At 39.4% G+C, this 14,212-nt stretch overlaps 1 protein-coding gene across 1 annotated transcript in view; it reads left to right on the top strand.

Moving 5' to 3' along the window:
• The window catches only part of dph1 (diphthamide biosynthesis 1), a 47,170-nt gene that overhangs the window by 27,651 nt on the left and 5,307 nt on the right, over positions 1-14,212 (top strand). The window contains exons 5-9 of the mRNA XM_063907620.1: positions 2,221-2,375; positions 3,659-3,780; positions 6,492-6,560; positions 7,201-7,357; positions 9,287-9,387. Of these exons, the coding sequence (XP_063763690.1) occupies positions 2,221-2,375; positions 3,659-3,780; positions 6,492-6,560; positions 7,201-7,357; positions 9,287-9,387 (604 nt within the window). The remainder of the gene's footprint in view (positions 1-2,220; positions 2,376-3,658; positions 3,781-6,491; positions 6,561-7,200; positions 7,358-9,286; positions 9,388-14,212) is intronic.

Here is a 14,212-nt window from a genome sequence, read left to right as displayed (position 1 = left end):
AAGATGTCAGATACCTGTGAGAGATTAAAGACACTGTGTTCTGAGGGACCCACAAATCCTTCACCTTTTCATTTCCTCTGCAGTATGTGCTTTTGTGAATATTGGAGCAATATCATATTTTTTACTCATAAAGCTCCTCAATCTAGTGCAGGCAATGAATGGGCAACATCATAAAACCGTGTTTTTTATGTTTTAAAGTAATAGAAATGTTTGCTGATATGAATGATGGATATTGTATTCAACTGTATTGATATTCAACAACATTTAAAACAAAAAACAGGAATAGAAAAATTATTAAGGGTGAGTTGGCTCGCGAGGGAAGAGTCAAAGCTAAACAAACAAATTAAATTAGAATTGGAAAAAGTGCCAGGAGATTTTTTAAAGATCTAAGAAGCCTTTTTAAAAAGCCAGGCTTACTGCCATAGATGTTAGTATAACTAAACCATCTTACACATCAAAAGAAGGTGCTAACTATTTTGGTGGCATGAGTAATTTAAATAGAGCTTTGTAAGATGTGTTAGAGACGTGTAGTAGCGTGACACTTAGTTATAACAGGTCGGTAACACTTCCCCTATGACAAATCCTTATGGGGCTTAAAGACTTGTTGACAACCACATAGCAACTATAATACGACCCTTTTTTTAAAAAATGTTTAATCTAAGCACCAATTTAAATATTTGCATTAGAATAAGGTACAAGCAGATTTTGGATGTGTCAGAGATAGTGCTGCCACAACTCAGACATAAATTAGTTCCGACACCAGATTGCTGTATTATTCATAAAGTTATCCACTAGCAGACTATAAAATGGAACCTGTTAGTACATATTGATTTGTTAACAATCCTTTTGTAAATAATCCAGTATACAATTATGTCCAGTCTTTTCTTAGTCCCACTTGCTAAGAATGTACTTGCATATTTGTTTACGTGGGTGCTAATAAGCAGCTGTGCGAATAACATTATTGCTTTAACACACAGATGAACAGAACCACTGGGGTGATGATAGGGCAAGTGAGTCCTGTCCATCTCATTGACCGAGTCTCTAATTGCATGGCCTAAGTGCTCTCGGCCTATCATGCTAATGTGAACACAGATCGATGTTACTTTTCTTTGCCCTTTACGTTTTCAGAGTGCCTATAAACAAGCAACAGCCAGCTATTAGTTTCAGTCTGTTTTTTTACTTAACTCCTCCAGTCCTTTTTAGTCTCATGATATATTTAACTCCTTGGTTTCTCACCAAACATGTGGCCTGCAGCAAAGCGCACCTTTTTAAATCCCTTTCCATTTCCCTTTCTTCCATCTCTGCTGAGCACATTCATCACCTCTCTTGCCAGCTAATTGACAAACCACCCCCCATTTCCTTCAAACACGCACACAGTATCCTGTTACCTTTTCCTCTCCTATCTTCAATGCCCTATCTTTTGGAATGTATACAGTCATTTATTAAATGCACTAGCCCCTCCCACAAATTGAATTTCAGTATTTTCCAGCTTACTATCAATGGAATTTCCCATTCCCCCTACTGGTTTCAATCCCATCTGCCTTCAATCTTTTGTAAAGATGTATATCTCACAGGTCTTCTGTTGCTCCCTGTCTACCCATTTCTATTCACCCTCTTTTTTCCTTTGCTTCAGGATCTCTTGCTCTAATGTTGCTTTAATCTAGGCCATCAAGTGAGCTGCACTCACTCGTAAAACATTTGCACCATAATGGGCCATTTGCTTAATCATAACAAAAAAAGTCCCCTTGCCCCTGATCTGCAAATTAAATGTAACACAAGAGGAAGAATAATTATGATGATCAACGTAGAGGATAATTCTTAGTCCTTTCCCCCTATTATCTTGGACTGTCGCCTACTTTTTTCAGCATCGAACTCGACACGTCTCCAGCTACCTCTCGCAGGCCCGGGGGCGTAGTAAATGGCCTGTGAAATTAATGGCATTAATAGTAATCGCATGTGTCCCTCTCCTTCCCTAAATAATTGAGGCATTTGCATCAGTTCCTGCGTGTGCTGGAGACTCATGCAGAATGAGTTTCAGTTATATCACACCTGCTGAGATCTATATATGTGCCTTTACTGTGTTTCTGTACAGCTGTATCACTGAACATGCACTGCGTGTTAATGTTTGAACCACCATCAATAGTGTATATACCGCAAGCTTACCTGACATAACGGACTAAATTATTCATCTGTCTTTCTTTTGTCTTCTTTCCCCTACAGTCCCCATAGACTCCACTGCAGGTATTAAGATGCTGTATGTGTTTGTGGATATCCAGATGGACAATGCGCACTTCATGGACACGGTCAAGTTCAACTTCCCTCCCGGACAATCTCTGGCACTCGTCAGCACTATTCAGTTTGTGGCAGCACTGCAGGTGATTAAGCACTCGTTTTTGTGCTTGCGTGCATGCCTGCGTGCATGCTGCGGCTGCGTGCGTGCGTGTTATTGAGACACACAGCTAAGGTAGAAGATTGCTTACCTGATATGATGGTAATAAATAACTTGTGTGTATTTTCAGTTTCCCCTATGTATTTTTGTACACAGTATAGCAACACCTTCTGTGCATTTGTACGGTATATTGTATTTGGTACCTGGCTTTTATGAACAAGCTTGCAGTCCACACTTAAGCTCAGTTCAAGTGTGGGTTTGAGAAATCCGGCAGCAGTTATTTTGGATTTAAAGGAGGCAATGAACTCGGAAGGCCTCTCGGTTCAGCGTCGTGCTCGGCTCTGCTCTTTACATAAGCAGTGGCAGCCGCTATAGCATTAAGCTTGAACCTATTTTTTCCAGAGCCGCTGCCACTCTCTTCTATAATGCATTCTGCTGCTTTCATTCGTTGTTGAACCAACACCACTTTCACTAATGTAACCACTGTTATTTTTACACCACGTTCTGCCCATGTGGGTTATATTTTTTGTTGGGGTGATTGAGTGCATCCATGCGTCAATATACAGTATACGTTTGTCGTTGTGTATTGTATGCATGTGTGCCTCCATCTCGCTCATGTTTTATGGTGTGTGTGTGTGTGTGTGTGTGTAGGCTTGTTGAGGTCACAGTTTGGGCGGGAGAAGCTGGGAGGTCACCGGTATTCCCTGTGGACCTTCTTAAATTAGCCTTGAATCGATTCATTTGTCTTTCCACCTCCATGCACACTAACTCATGTTTTCCCTGTTTGTTCTCTTATCCACGTTGCTTGAACTAATCTTTCGTATTTGAAAATTAATTTGCTCTCTAATCACTTCGCTTGTTGATGTTTTTTTAAATATATTTTTGTATTATTATTTTTAGTATGATATGCCATACATTAGGGTAAATGTGTGGCTCAGATGAAATAAGACGAATATAAATTCTCATTAAGCCAGTTTGTCATGCTATTGAGTGCCTTTATTTATGCACATATCTACAGCATGCAATTGTGTAATTTTATTGCATTTGATGACTCTTCTTTAATTTGTGTCATAAGATGAAGAAAAATATATGTCGCTATAAACGCCTTTTTACTGCTCACATTGGTGGGGTCTGTTTAGCTATCAACTTCGAATGATGTGTCACGATTCATGATTGGTTTGATTCTTTACCTCATGGCTCGCATTTTGAAAGGGCTTCCAAACTTGTGAATCTCTGAATATCCTTTCCTCTACTTGTTTTATTCTGCAGGCTGTGAGTGCAGCCCTCAAGCCTGAGTATGATGTGCTGGTCCCACAGTGTCGACCTCTGTCCCCGGGAGAAATTTTGGGCTGTACCTCCCCTCGCTTGGACCGTCAAGTTAATGCCATAATGTAAGCAACTTCTCCTCCTGTCTCCCGCCTCACAGTTTCAGCCCAAGTCCTGTCCTTTCTTACCACTAGTTAGCAGAAATATCCAGATAATGAAGGACATCCATCCCCCCACCCCCCCCCCCCTGGTGCCATAACTACCCCTGCACACCCAAGTGACATGAGAAATAATTAGCATGACATCACACCAGCCACACCAGACATTGCTTCATGTGGCATCTAGCTGTGTCTGAGTGCTTCAGATCAGGCTTCTATTATATGCAGCCAGAAACAGCCAGGTGCAGATCCAGAACGGCAGGTCTAAAAATACCCTCACGCTGTGCAAAGCATTGAATTGTGTAAAGCCAGAAAGACAAGGCCACTTTTGGCTGTTTCAAACCAACCACAACGCATCCGCACGCCAGACAATTTTCTAAGTTTGAAAGGAATGTTTTCACAGAGTAGGTCCCCTACTGTGGCATGTTCATGGCGAGAATTGATAAACCATGCAACATGTCAACATTTTTTGCAGCTCTTTGGATTGCCAGTTTAAACATCCCTTTTCCGTCTCCATTTCCTCTGAAGGGGAACAAAATAAGACATTCTAATAATCTAGCTCGTTAGTGTTTTTACACCAACATACTAAGAGCTCCATGCATATGAAAAATTTCAAAGTGATGCTTATCCTCCCAGTACTGCGGAGAGGCGAGTGCTCTGGCAAAGCAACATGTTCAGAAAACAACACCTCCGCAGCCACTTTGTCTTTGCATCTGGTGCAGCTCCACAGTAGAAAGAATCCTCTGCTTTGTGGTGCACAGTGAGTTGAAGTAATTCCCTGGGTATAATAAGGTCTCAGTGCATCACCCGGTATGTCTTATCTGCACACATCTAGTGTTAGTCCGTGTGATTAAAATCTCCCAGTGCATAAGATTAAAATGGCTGCAGAAGGACAAGTGTTGCTATATGCATAAGCCTGGCCCTATGGGAGACCAAAGTGGTGTGTATGTTTCTTTCTTTGTGCGTGTGAAAGAAGTGGAAGTGTAAGGGTGTGCTTCACCTACTAATCCCAAGTGGTTTGTCTTTGATGTGTGAGTGGAGGTGTGTAGTGGTGTGCTAGTAAGGAGAATCGATTAAATTGAGAGTTGATTCGCTTTTTGTCTCACTCTTTCAATTTCACATTTTTTGCTATTTATATGGCTTTATTGGCATGACATTATGGATCAAACATTTTGCCGCAGCAAATAGTGACATCTGCATAATAGAATAGAAATGATAAATAATACATTCATTTAAAAGATGGCTTTTAAAGGATGATTAAAAAATAATAAAACTCAACCTAAACCTGGAAGACATGTTTCATGAAGTGTGAAATACATCCAAATGTGTATAACTGTCTAATAGTGTGCTATTAACAAGCTTCCTTTCACCTTAATAAATCACTATTAAGGTATTGATTCAACTGATTATTCACTGTCTCTAAGAACAACAACACAGAACAAGGTATTTTTTGCCTGGTTTGTTAATCACCTTTAACGGTACCCTAGCCTCTTATTTAACATTGGCTTTTACGTATATTAATTAGCTGTAAGTGCTCCAAGAAATTGTCGAGGTACTTCAACATTATGAAGAACGAGTAGTTGTGTTTTCGTCTCTGAGGCCAATCTTAAGGCTTTAAGCTTGATCTGTTCTTTTCTATAATGAACAAATGTATTTTCAGGAACTGTTTTGAGCAGAGCCATGATCAGCCGATCACTTATATCTGCTGCCACTGCTCTAGCCCCCACTCTTAATATATATTCACAATACATATATGTGATTATGAGGATACAGTGTTGCATAACACATTGCCATTAGAGAGCACTTTTGCAAAGAATAATAGAATATGGACGGAAGGACTGTGATTGTAGGGAAAGCACACCAGCCTCTTAAAGCTACAGAGAGCTGACGACAACTGTGGCTATAGTGCAGCAGGTTCATTGTGTACGTACCTATAATAAGAACCTTGGATGTTGCTAAGCAAAGGACAAGAAAAAGGCTCTTGTTGAGGTCATTGTTGTGACACATACATGTGTGCTTTCTCACAAACACATTTGAAAATCAAGTCTTGGCTAGACATGTCTCCAGGTAGCCTGCATGGCAAACCACCCACAGCTTCATGCTGCTATAAACGCTGACCAATTAGTGGATTTAATTGCATATCCTGTTTCATTAGGCCAGCTGAGACTGTACAGTAATGAGTAGGGGTTCGACCTGAGCCCTCTCACAGTATCAGCAGGATTCTTCTCAGTCTGACTAAGAATATATCAGACCGTTCTGCTTGAGCTTCTTTTTTCAGCATCCTACATGCCTCTGTGTACTTGGTTTCTGAACCCTGCCTCTGCTCGGGCATCAGGTGAGTCCCTAGCACCGAACCCTGGGTTAATTGGAGGGCCTTGCATTCTCTGTAAACAGCATGCTCCAATCGTTGGGGTCATGTCCCCGTAGAGTAGAGATGGGCAGACCCTCCACCCCAGCCTCAGGCCTTCTGCCTGGTAACACTTTGGTCTTCAGTTAAAAGCCTGCAGAGAGGAATGAATTTTAAAAGAGAGCGTGAGAGAACACTAGAAGAGATAGAATGGGAATAAAAGGCCAGTATTTATTCTGTTTGCACATTGCTTGTTATTGTCTAGATGGAGTCCTTTACACAAATATTGTCTCTTACCTCTGACACTTATTTGCTTGGTTTTTTTCCATAGTTATCTGGGCGATGGAAGATTTCACCTTGAGTCAATCATGATTGCTAACCCAGACATCCCTGCCTACAGGTATAAATACAATTAAATAGCTTTTGCTCAATATTTGGTAATTTACTGTCTAAATATTCACTGTGTACTAAATGTTTATCATGGTCAATTTGAATTACAGTTAATAAGTAATCTAACAGCAAAGGTGGTAAACTAAGGAGAAAGCTGAGCAATTCCACAAATATAATAGTGTGATTACCTCATAAAATCCCTGTAACATACTTTATTTATATTAAATAATCCTTTGTATTCATGATCACCCACCTTAATGCAGTGTCATGATAACATTTTGTAAGGATTAAATAATTTTTTTGATGAAGTCTTGTTTGTATGCAAATCTAGATTGTGCCGTTATAGACATACGCACTGCTGCAGAGATCACAAGTCTCTCTCATAAACAAGATTCTAATCTCAAGCCAACTCCTTGTACCGGAGAAAAGGAGATTACATGCTCAGAAATACCTCAATTTTTCCTAAGATACACTAACTCTTGTCATACTTGATGGCTTTTCATGATTGGATTTTTTCATCTTTTTTTGCTTTCCTGTCCTCAGGATAGATTTGTAAAGAACAGTCGTTAATGGCTTTGTCTGTTTATGCTTTTATACATCTTCCATTTACATTAGTGTCTTTGCATTTTCCTGTCTGTGTTTGTCCGTAGATATGACCCCTACAGTAAAGTATTTTCCAGGGAGTACTATGACCACGAAGCCATGCGGGCCTTAAGGCTCCAGGCTATTGATAAGGCTCGTTCGGCACAGAGATGGGGCTTGATCATGGGCACGCTGGGTCGGCAGGGCAGCCCTAAAGTCATGGAGGTAAGCATCTGCATCCTCATTTGGGCTCTCTATTGCTATATTTCTCAAAGTCCGTTTTTCTGACAAGTGGTTGGGAGTCATGAAATACTGAAAGGACAAGCAGTTTTCACACTCAGAGCTTGTTATTTACACATTCAGAATGATGCAGCTAGATAGCAAAGCCCATCATTGATCTCACTGTTGGCCTCTTTGGCTGTATTAAAGTGTTAGTTCTGGGAATTTAGATTTTAAGCATGTTTTTATCGATTCAGCAAAGATAATAAAAAATATGTGTGGGTCAATGTTTGAAAGGTTGACAAATACTGTACAAAATCACTTCATTTCACATGGAACTACTTTTGATTGACCATGCTTTTTTTCATGGCAAAATCCCGGGAAATTCGAAATTTAAATCACAAATAAAACTGTGTGACTCCAAATTGCTAATCATGATTTGATTCAGCAAAGTGCCAAACATAAAAATGTGTGTACGCTGAAATGGTCCATTATTGTGATGAGTGAACAATAAAATACTCACTGTTTCGCCTCCTGCTGCTTTCTCCTCCACTGCCCATTCATTTCATTCTTTTTAATTCCCACTTTAGCTTTTATTTAATTTTTGTTGTACAGTTGTAGGTTCAAATTTGTTTATTAGCGATGCCTTTTTCAACTTTACATTTAGATTTATTTATTCCATATATACATATTCAATGTTTGTATTTGTTTATTTAGCAGGGACACTGCACATCAGTGAACTTCGATTTTAAATGTGTGGGGCTTCTTTTTTGTAAGTTCATCCTAAAACATATTCATGTCTGTGTGACTTGTGAGTTGCACGGACATCCTAGATGTAAACGTTTTAAAACAAATTCACAGCAAGTTTTTGTCATCCTACATTAATAGAACTATTGATGCATGTCTCCTGGTAAATATTCAGACATTAAATCAACATTGGTGTACAGTTAAACCAGATGGCCAAGAGAGATTGAAAAGTTCGATTTTAGGTGGAAGAAGAGCAATGATTGAAAAAAGGGGACTAAAATGATATGAGAATGAATAAAAAGACCCACCTACTCTTCCATAGCAATCTGTTGAGATTTAAATGTACAATGTCAGATAATCTCTCAAGTTAAGGGACAGAGCCATTTCTGATAAGAGCACAGTTGTAGAAATGGCTCATGATACTCAGTGGATATCAGCAAATCCCATACCTCTATCTCACCAATGGAACATTTATGAGATTTCTTCACTTGGTTTGGCTGTTTTCTTCAACTCCGAACAACACTTCAGTCCAAGTACCTATGCCCAAAACTTTATAGGCAGCAACGGCAAGGCTGGAGAGTTCCTTGAACGGGATAATCAGTTTCTTATATTGATATGTTATGTAAGGCCTGATGTCTGGGCTTGTACACAAGGGGCACAATTTAACTCAATCTGAGTAAGTCAAGTGGGACCAGATCCACATGGGCCTACTGTCCACCAGGGTGGTGTAAGGTATGGTGCTTGGGTGAGGAGATTTTACATCTGTAAGGTACTCTGAAAAGAGCCTATTGAGGTGGTTGGGCCAACTTATCGAGACTATTCCAAAATTGGAAGGAGATCCAGAGGTAGATCAAGAATATTCTGGGCGGGTTACATTTCCAGGAGCAGTCGATTGACATGGATGAGGGAAAGAATATGTCTGCTAGCTTGCTTATTTTGCTATCACCAACCAGTAGACTGTGTCAGAAAACAGAAGGTTTGCGGATGAAGCTTGAGAGTCCAAGAGCTCAGAAAAATAGTCTAATTGCTAAAAATATTTAGAGTAGTAGGCGGACGTCTTGGGCTTTGTGATCTGTAACATATCATTTTATTTTTTTTTATTTTAAAACCCTTGATATAATAGAGTGTCTTGTTTGTATTGCAAACATAATTATTGGCCCTTTTTATGTAATTGCTTTTTCTTCTTAGCATCTGGAGTCAAGGCTCGAGTCATTGGGAAAGTCCTTCTCTCGAGTACTCCTGTCTGAGATTTTCCCGGGCAAGCTGGATCTGATGCAAGATATAGATGCGTGAGTATCAAGATGCACATATACATAAACTAACGCACAATAATAAAATAACAGTATTAGGTGGAAGAAGCCAGACATTTTGGTATTTTATCTGACAACACCTACACTGCTTTTGAGTCTTGAAGAACCTTCGATACAGTGTATTGTTTTGTTTTTTTCCTTTTAAACAAACCATAACTTTCGCCACCCTGAAAGTGTGGATTAATTGTATTGTCTTCCTCCCATCACTTCTTGTCTTTCACAGCACCTCTTTTTTTTTCCTCATTGTCTTCTTCATTTGCAATTTCTTAACAACGGCTGTGTTTCTTTGTTATAAACAATGGCTCATTTATCTTTCAAATCACGGACGCTGGCAGAGCTATTATGATCAGTAGTCACCTAAAGTTGCAATCAACAACATTGGAAATGTATTCTGTAAGCATCATTGCACACATAACTTGGGATTCAGCATTATTTGCCAGTCCACCCTGTTACAGGGAGCTGACACGCAGCAGTCTGGAGTTTATAGCTTCATAAACTCGATCGGCATTCATGTCTTGCTGATATTCCATTGTTTTGCCTTTGTAGCAAATCCAAATAGTGCAGCATAATTCACTTGGATGATTGATGCAAATCCTCAGTTTTGACGCGGGGCAAAGAGAGCAGAGTTTAATACTTGAATAATGGTTTAAGTGCTTAGTTGACACTTTTAATTTATTAACAGACTAAAATAACATAATATATAAATAACATAATAAATATTAATACAAATATGTTTCCCCTTTTTTTAGCTTGAGACACAAAATTATTTTTAACACCTGACCCAAGGAAATTGTGACCCCATCACAAATAATGAACACTTCCTTATTCCCCCACGAAATATGAAATGATTACTTCAGAGATGTTAACATTTTGTACATTAAAGGGTAATGTGTAAGATATGGGTCAATTTTTAGTTTGGATCATGTAAAAGAATGAACTGACATTATCAACAGAATGTGAAAGGTTAACAGCAGGGGTGTCCGAACTGCAGCCCGTTTTTTGTTTTTTTTTAATTGGCCCTCAGCGGATTCTAAAAGTATAATGGAATATGGCCCCCACCTGGAACTTGTACTTTTCTAATATTGTACTTCTTAAATATATATTTTAACATATATAACACAGTATTATTCATGTCTTAATAAGCACCCTTTAAAATCAAGTCCATCATTTAAAGTTGAAAACATTTTCTAACAAAACTTTGTTGATTTAAAAAAACAACCTTATTTGCATAACAAGCTTGAAATAGACCCTTCATATATCCCCTTATTATAAGCAATTTGAGGCTTGTGTTTTAAGGAATGAGCTGCCAACACTTATTATATCAAAATAAAGTAAACCCTATGGAGAGCTGTGATGTAGGCGGTTGTTTGCTTAAAGCATATTTAAGTATGAAGCATAATTTACCAACATTTGATTGATTTTGCTAACTTAAAACTTAACTTATGAGGCATTATACCTCACCTCTGAGTGGCCCAGCCATTCGTATGTTTTTCTGTATGTGGCCCTCAGTGAAACAGTTTTGGACACCCCTGATTTACAGTGTTTTCAAAGCAAATGCAGAAAAAACTACTGAAATGAGCATGCTTAACAATCTGTTCTGTCTTGTAATACCACTTGTACCTTGAGAGGACATGGTGAATCACAAAATGTATGTTTCAGGAAGAACTGAATACTGTTCTTTTAGATTTTACGGAGCCCGTAGTCGAGGTTATATGCTGTGGCCTTTTTTCTTTGAAACCTTTAGACATGTCTTACATATTGCTCCTGTAATAAATGATAATCACAGTGGCAGGATCTGAACTATACCCTGACACTAAACGCTGTTATCCAGCCCAGCAACACTTATTACGGTATTCAAAAAAATTGAACCGCTCAAGTTTCTTCAACGATATATCAAGTGCTTGGTTTGCCAGGTGTAGCTTCTCCAATTTATCTGACTCACAACTATAGGAACAGAGGTGAAGACGGACAAGGGTTTAGTGAGACACTGATGTGCAGTTGCTCCAATCACACTCACACAGGCACACACACGATCCTCACACTCCCTCAGATTGGCCTCTCACTATGGAGTAATGAGAAGTGTGATGTGTGAGGGAGGAGTGGGTGAAAGAAGGACAGAAGGTCTGAGAGATTGAGAGTGAGTTGGAGAGAGTTATGCAGAGGTAGTTGAGGGGGCTGTTTAGAAAGCGAGTGATCATGGTATAAGCAATTTTTTCTTAGTTTTTTGGTGCTCCTCTTCAGACTGACGTATGAGTGCAACTTGAATATTATGTAAGTCAGGCACGATTCTCCCAACCAAAACAAACCCTCATTATAGACTAAATCTTTTCAACAAGGTCTGCTTCAGTAGCATTTGTGGTATTGATTTCAAGAAAACAAAAGTGTTTAAATCCAAAAGGGCCCATTTTATGTGTGTACTTTGTCTGATAGAAAAATAGATAGAAAAAGTTTTGTGGGTACACCTGGCTTACTAACAGCCATCTTATAAAGCATATACTGTTGGAAACTTGTTATATATTTCATCTATTTTTATTTACAAATGGGGTCGACAGACTTGTAACACCTCAGTGTACCAAAGCCTCGTTGAGTAAACAAAAAATCTACCGGTCTACCAAACTGTGACAACACCCTTGCTAAATTCCTCTACTGTTCTTTAAACAATACGTATAAACATGTTATATACAAAGCCCTTTTTATGCCTCAGCACCTGCAGCAGCCACTGCCAGAGACAATGTGTTCTCAGGTTGTGCATCCAACTGTAGGTATGTTCTTCCTACAGATCCGAACATTAAAGAAATGCATGGAGGGATTGTCAAAACATTTGGCACAGATTTCCACTTGGACTCTAGGATGATCGATTTTGAAGGTCACTGTGTCAAAGTTTACACAAAAATCATTGTAGGCCCTAACTCAAGAATTCATCGATAAGTAGGTCAATTTCACACAAATATCTACTGGGATAAAATGATAAAGTGATGATATGTTGGACAGATATAAACTTGAACTTTCACTTGGGAACTAGAACGTCACCAATTCAAGTCGCCAAAAGACCAAGTGCTACTGAGATGTCCCTGAGCAAGGCAGCGTTCCCTACACTGCTCCCCGGGAGCCGTAGATAATGGAAGCCCAATGCTCCTAACACTAGGATGGGTCGAATAGAGAATGAACATGTTCCCTCTGTGGGACGATTAAGGGTATATTATAGTTTTTATAGTTAAATGCAGTCATTAAAAATGAAAATGTACCAAATTATTATTTACATCATAAACTGTGTTAATAATAAGAATCTGAACAACCACATTTCGATGTATGCCAAAAAGATAATGTAATGTTTAATTTCCAGCTCTATATGAGACCTTTGCTTTGTCAATGTTAAACAAATGGGTTGTTTTTAAGCGTTCTTAAAATAGTCTGGGTAAGAGATGAAAGTAAAACTGGAAGGTTTATTCTGGAAGTTATTACCTACTTATAACTTTGCAATCATCAATAACCACTGTTTATTTAGATTAGACATCACAGAGTAGATTTCATTTGCTTCTCTTTTTGTCTTATTGTCCCCCACACACAACTCAGAGAAACCTAGAATAGGCATCCTGCATTAGTCTGAACCAGACATTAGAAACCACCAGGTATGGGAACATGTTTTGAACCTGACTGTGTAGAAGGTGGAATAGAAGGAAGAGAGGGGGCGATTGAAAGATAGACGGAGGGTGGTAGAGGAACACATTAGTGCTCAGCGCAATCCAACACAGCGCACGGTACAGAGTCCACCCCCAGGCTTTCTCTGTCATTAGACACACATACTCACTCATATAAACAGAGAGACACCATTAGCATATGCTCTTAAGTGTGTAATTAGGCTGTCCCCGAGCAGGTTTTAAACTATTGTACATATATCTGTACACCCCACACACTTATCTCAACTAGACTTCAAATGCCACCCAGTGCATTGCAGTCTTTTATCTTTCTGCTCGAATTTGAATTGTTGACTTCATTCAAATGAAATTCTTTGTTCTAATTTAATTAGGTGTGGCATTAAAAGGTGAGCATTTTACACAGTACCGCACTGCAGGTTAATTGTTCCTGCTTTTGGCGGGTCAAAACTATGAGTGTAGTTGAAGTGAAGCCATGCAGGTGGAGGTCTTCCTAACAGCGTCAGGGTGTAATGGGCCACAGCAGTCAATGCAGCGAGGCCAGAGATGGAGCTCACAAAGCATAGCAGTGCTAAATGTCATACAGCCTTACTTTTATATATCACAGCACCAGTCCTGCATCCTGCTCATCCCATTCTTCCATGCCTAGTGTCAAAGGGATTTACTTCATGCAAAAAAAACTGATCTTGTAGAGAGAACTCAAAGTCCTATTCATGACTTGCTTATTTCTGTAAATCTTTGCTGGGAATAAGTTGTGAAACAAGGCTCCACTGCCAGATACAAAAGCCCACATTTTTCCTTTGTCTGTGCACCTCTTTCCTCCAGCTCTCGCTTTGTTCCAATGCACCCCATGATTTGGGATCTGTACTGTGCCGGCTAGATTGAAGGCCAGATAAATGCTGGAAATACAATTTGGACAACATTCTGGAGGGCAGTACCTGGCATGGCTCCATGCATTTTACTGAATTGCACAATTCGGTTAGTCTCTGTGCTAATATTAGAAAAGTCCCTTCTGGGCCCATGTGCCAATCAGCTTTCTGCTTCTTAGGAGGAATCCTCTCGGCCTTCCCTTTCATGCTTTCTGTCTTACTTTTCTCTCAGACCCTCCTCTCAAGCCTCAAGGATTAAGTGTCGAGTTTAGAGGCTTGCTT

Source organism: Eleginops maclovinus, chromosome 18 (genome assembly GCF_036324505.1).
Source record: "Eleginops maclovinus isolate JMC-PN-2008 ecotype Puerto Natales chromosome 18, JC_Emac_rtc_rv5, whole genome shotgun sequence".
NCBI classification, from domain to species: domain Eukaryota; kingdom Metazoa; phylum Chordata; class Actinopteri; order Perciformes; family Eleginopidae; genus Eleginops; species Eleginops maclovinus.
The sequence above is the reverse complement of the archived record's forward strand: the minus strand, read 5'-3'. Positions and strand labels throughout refer to the sequence as shown.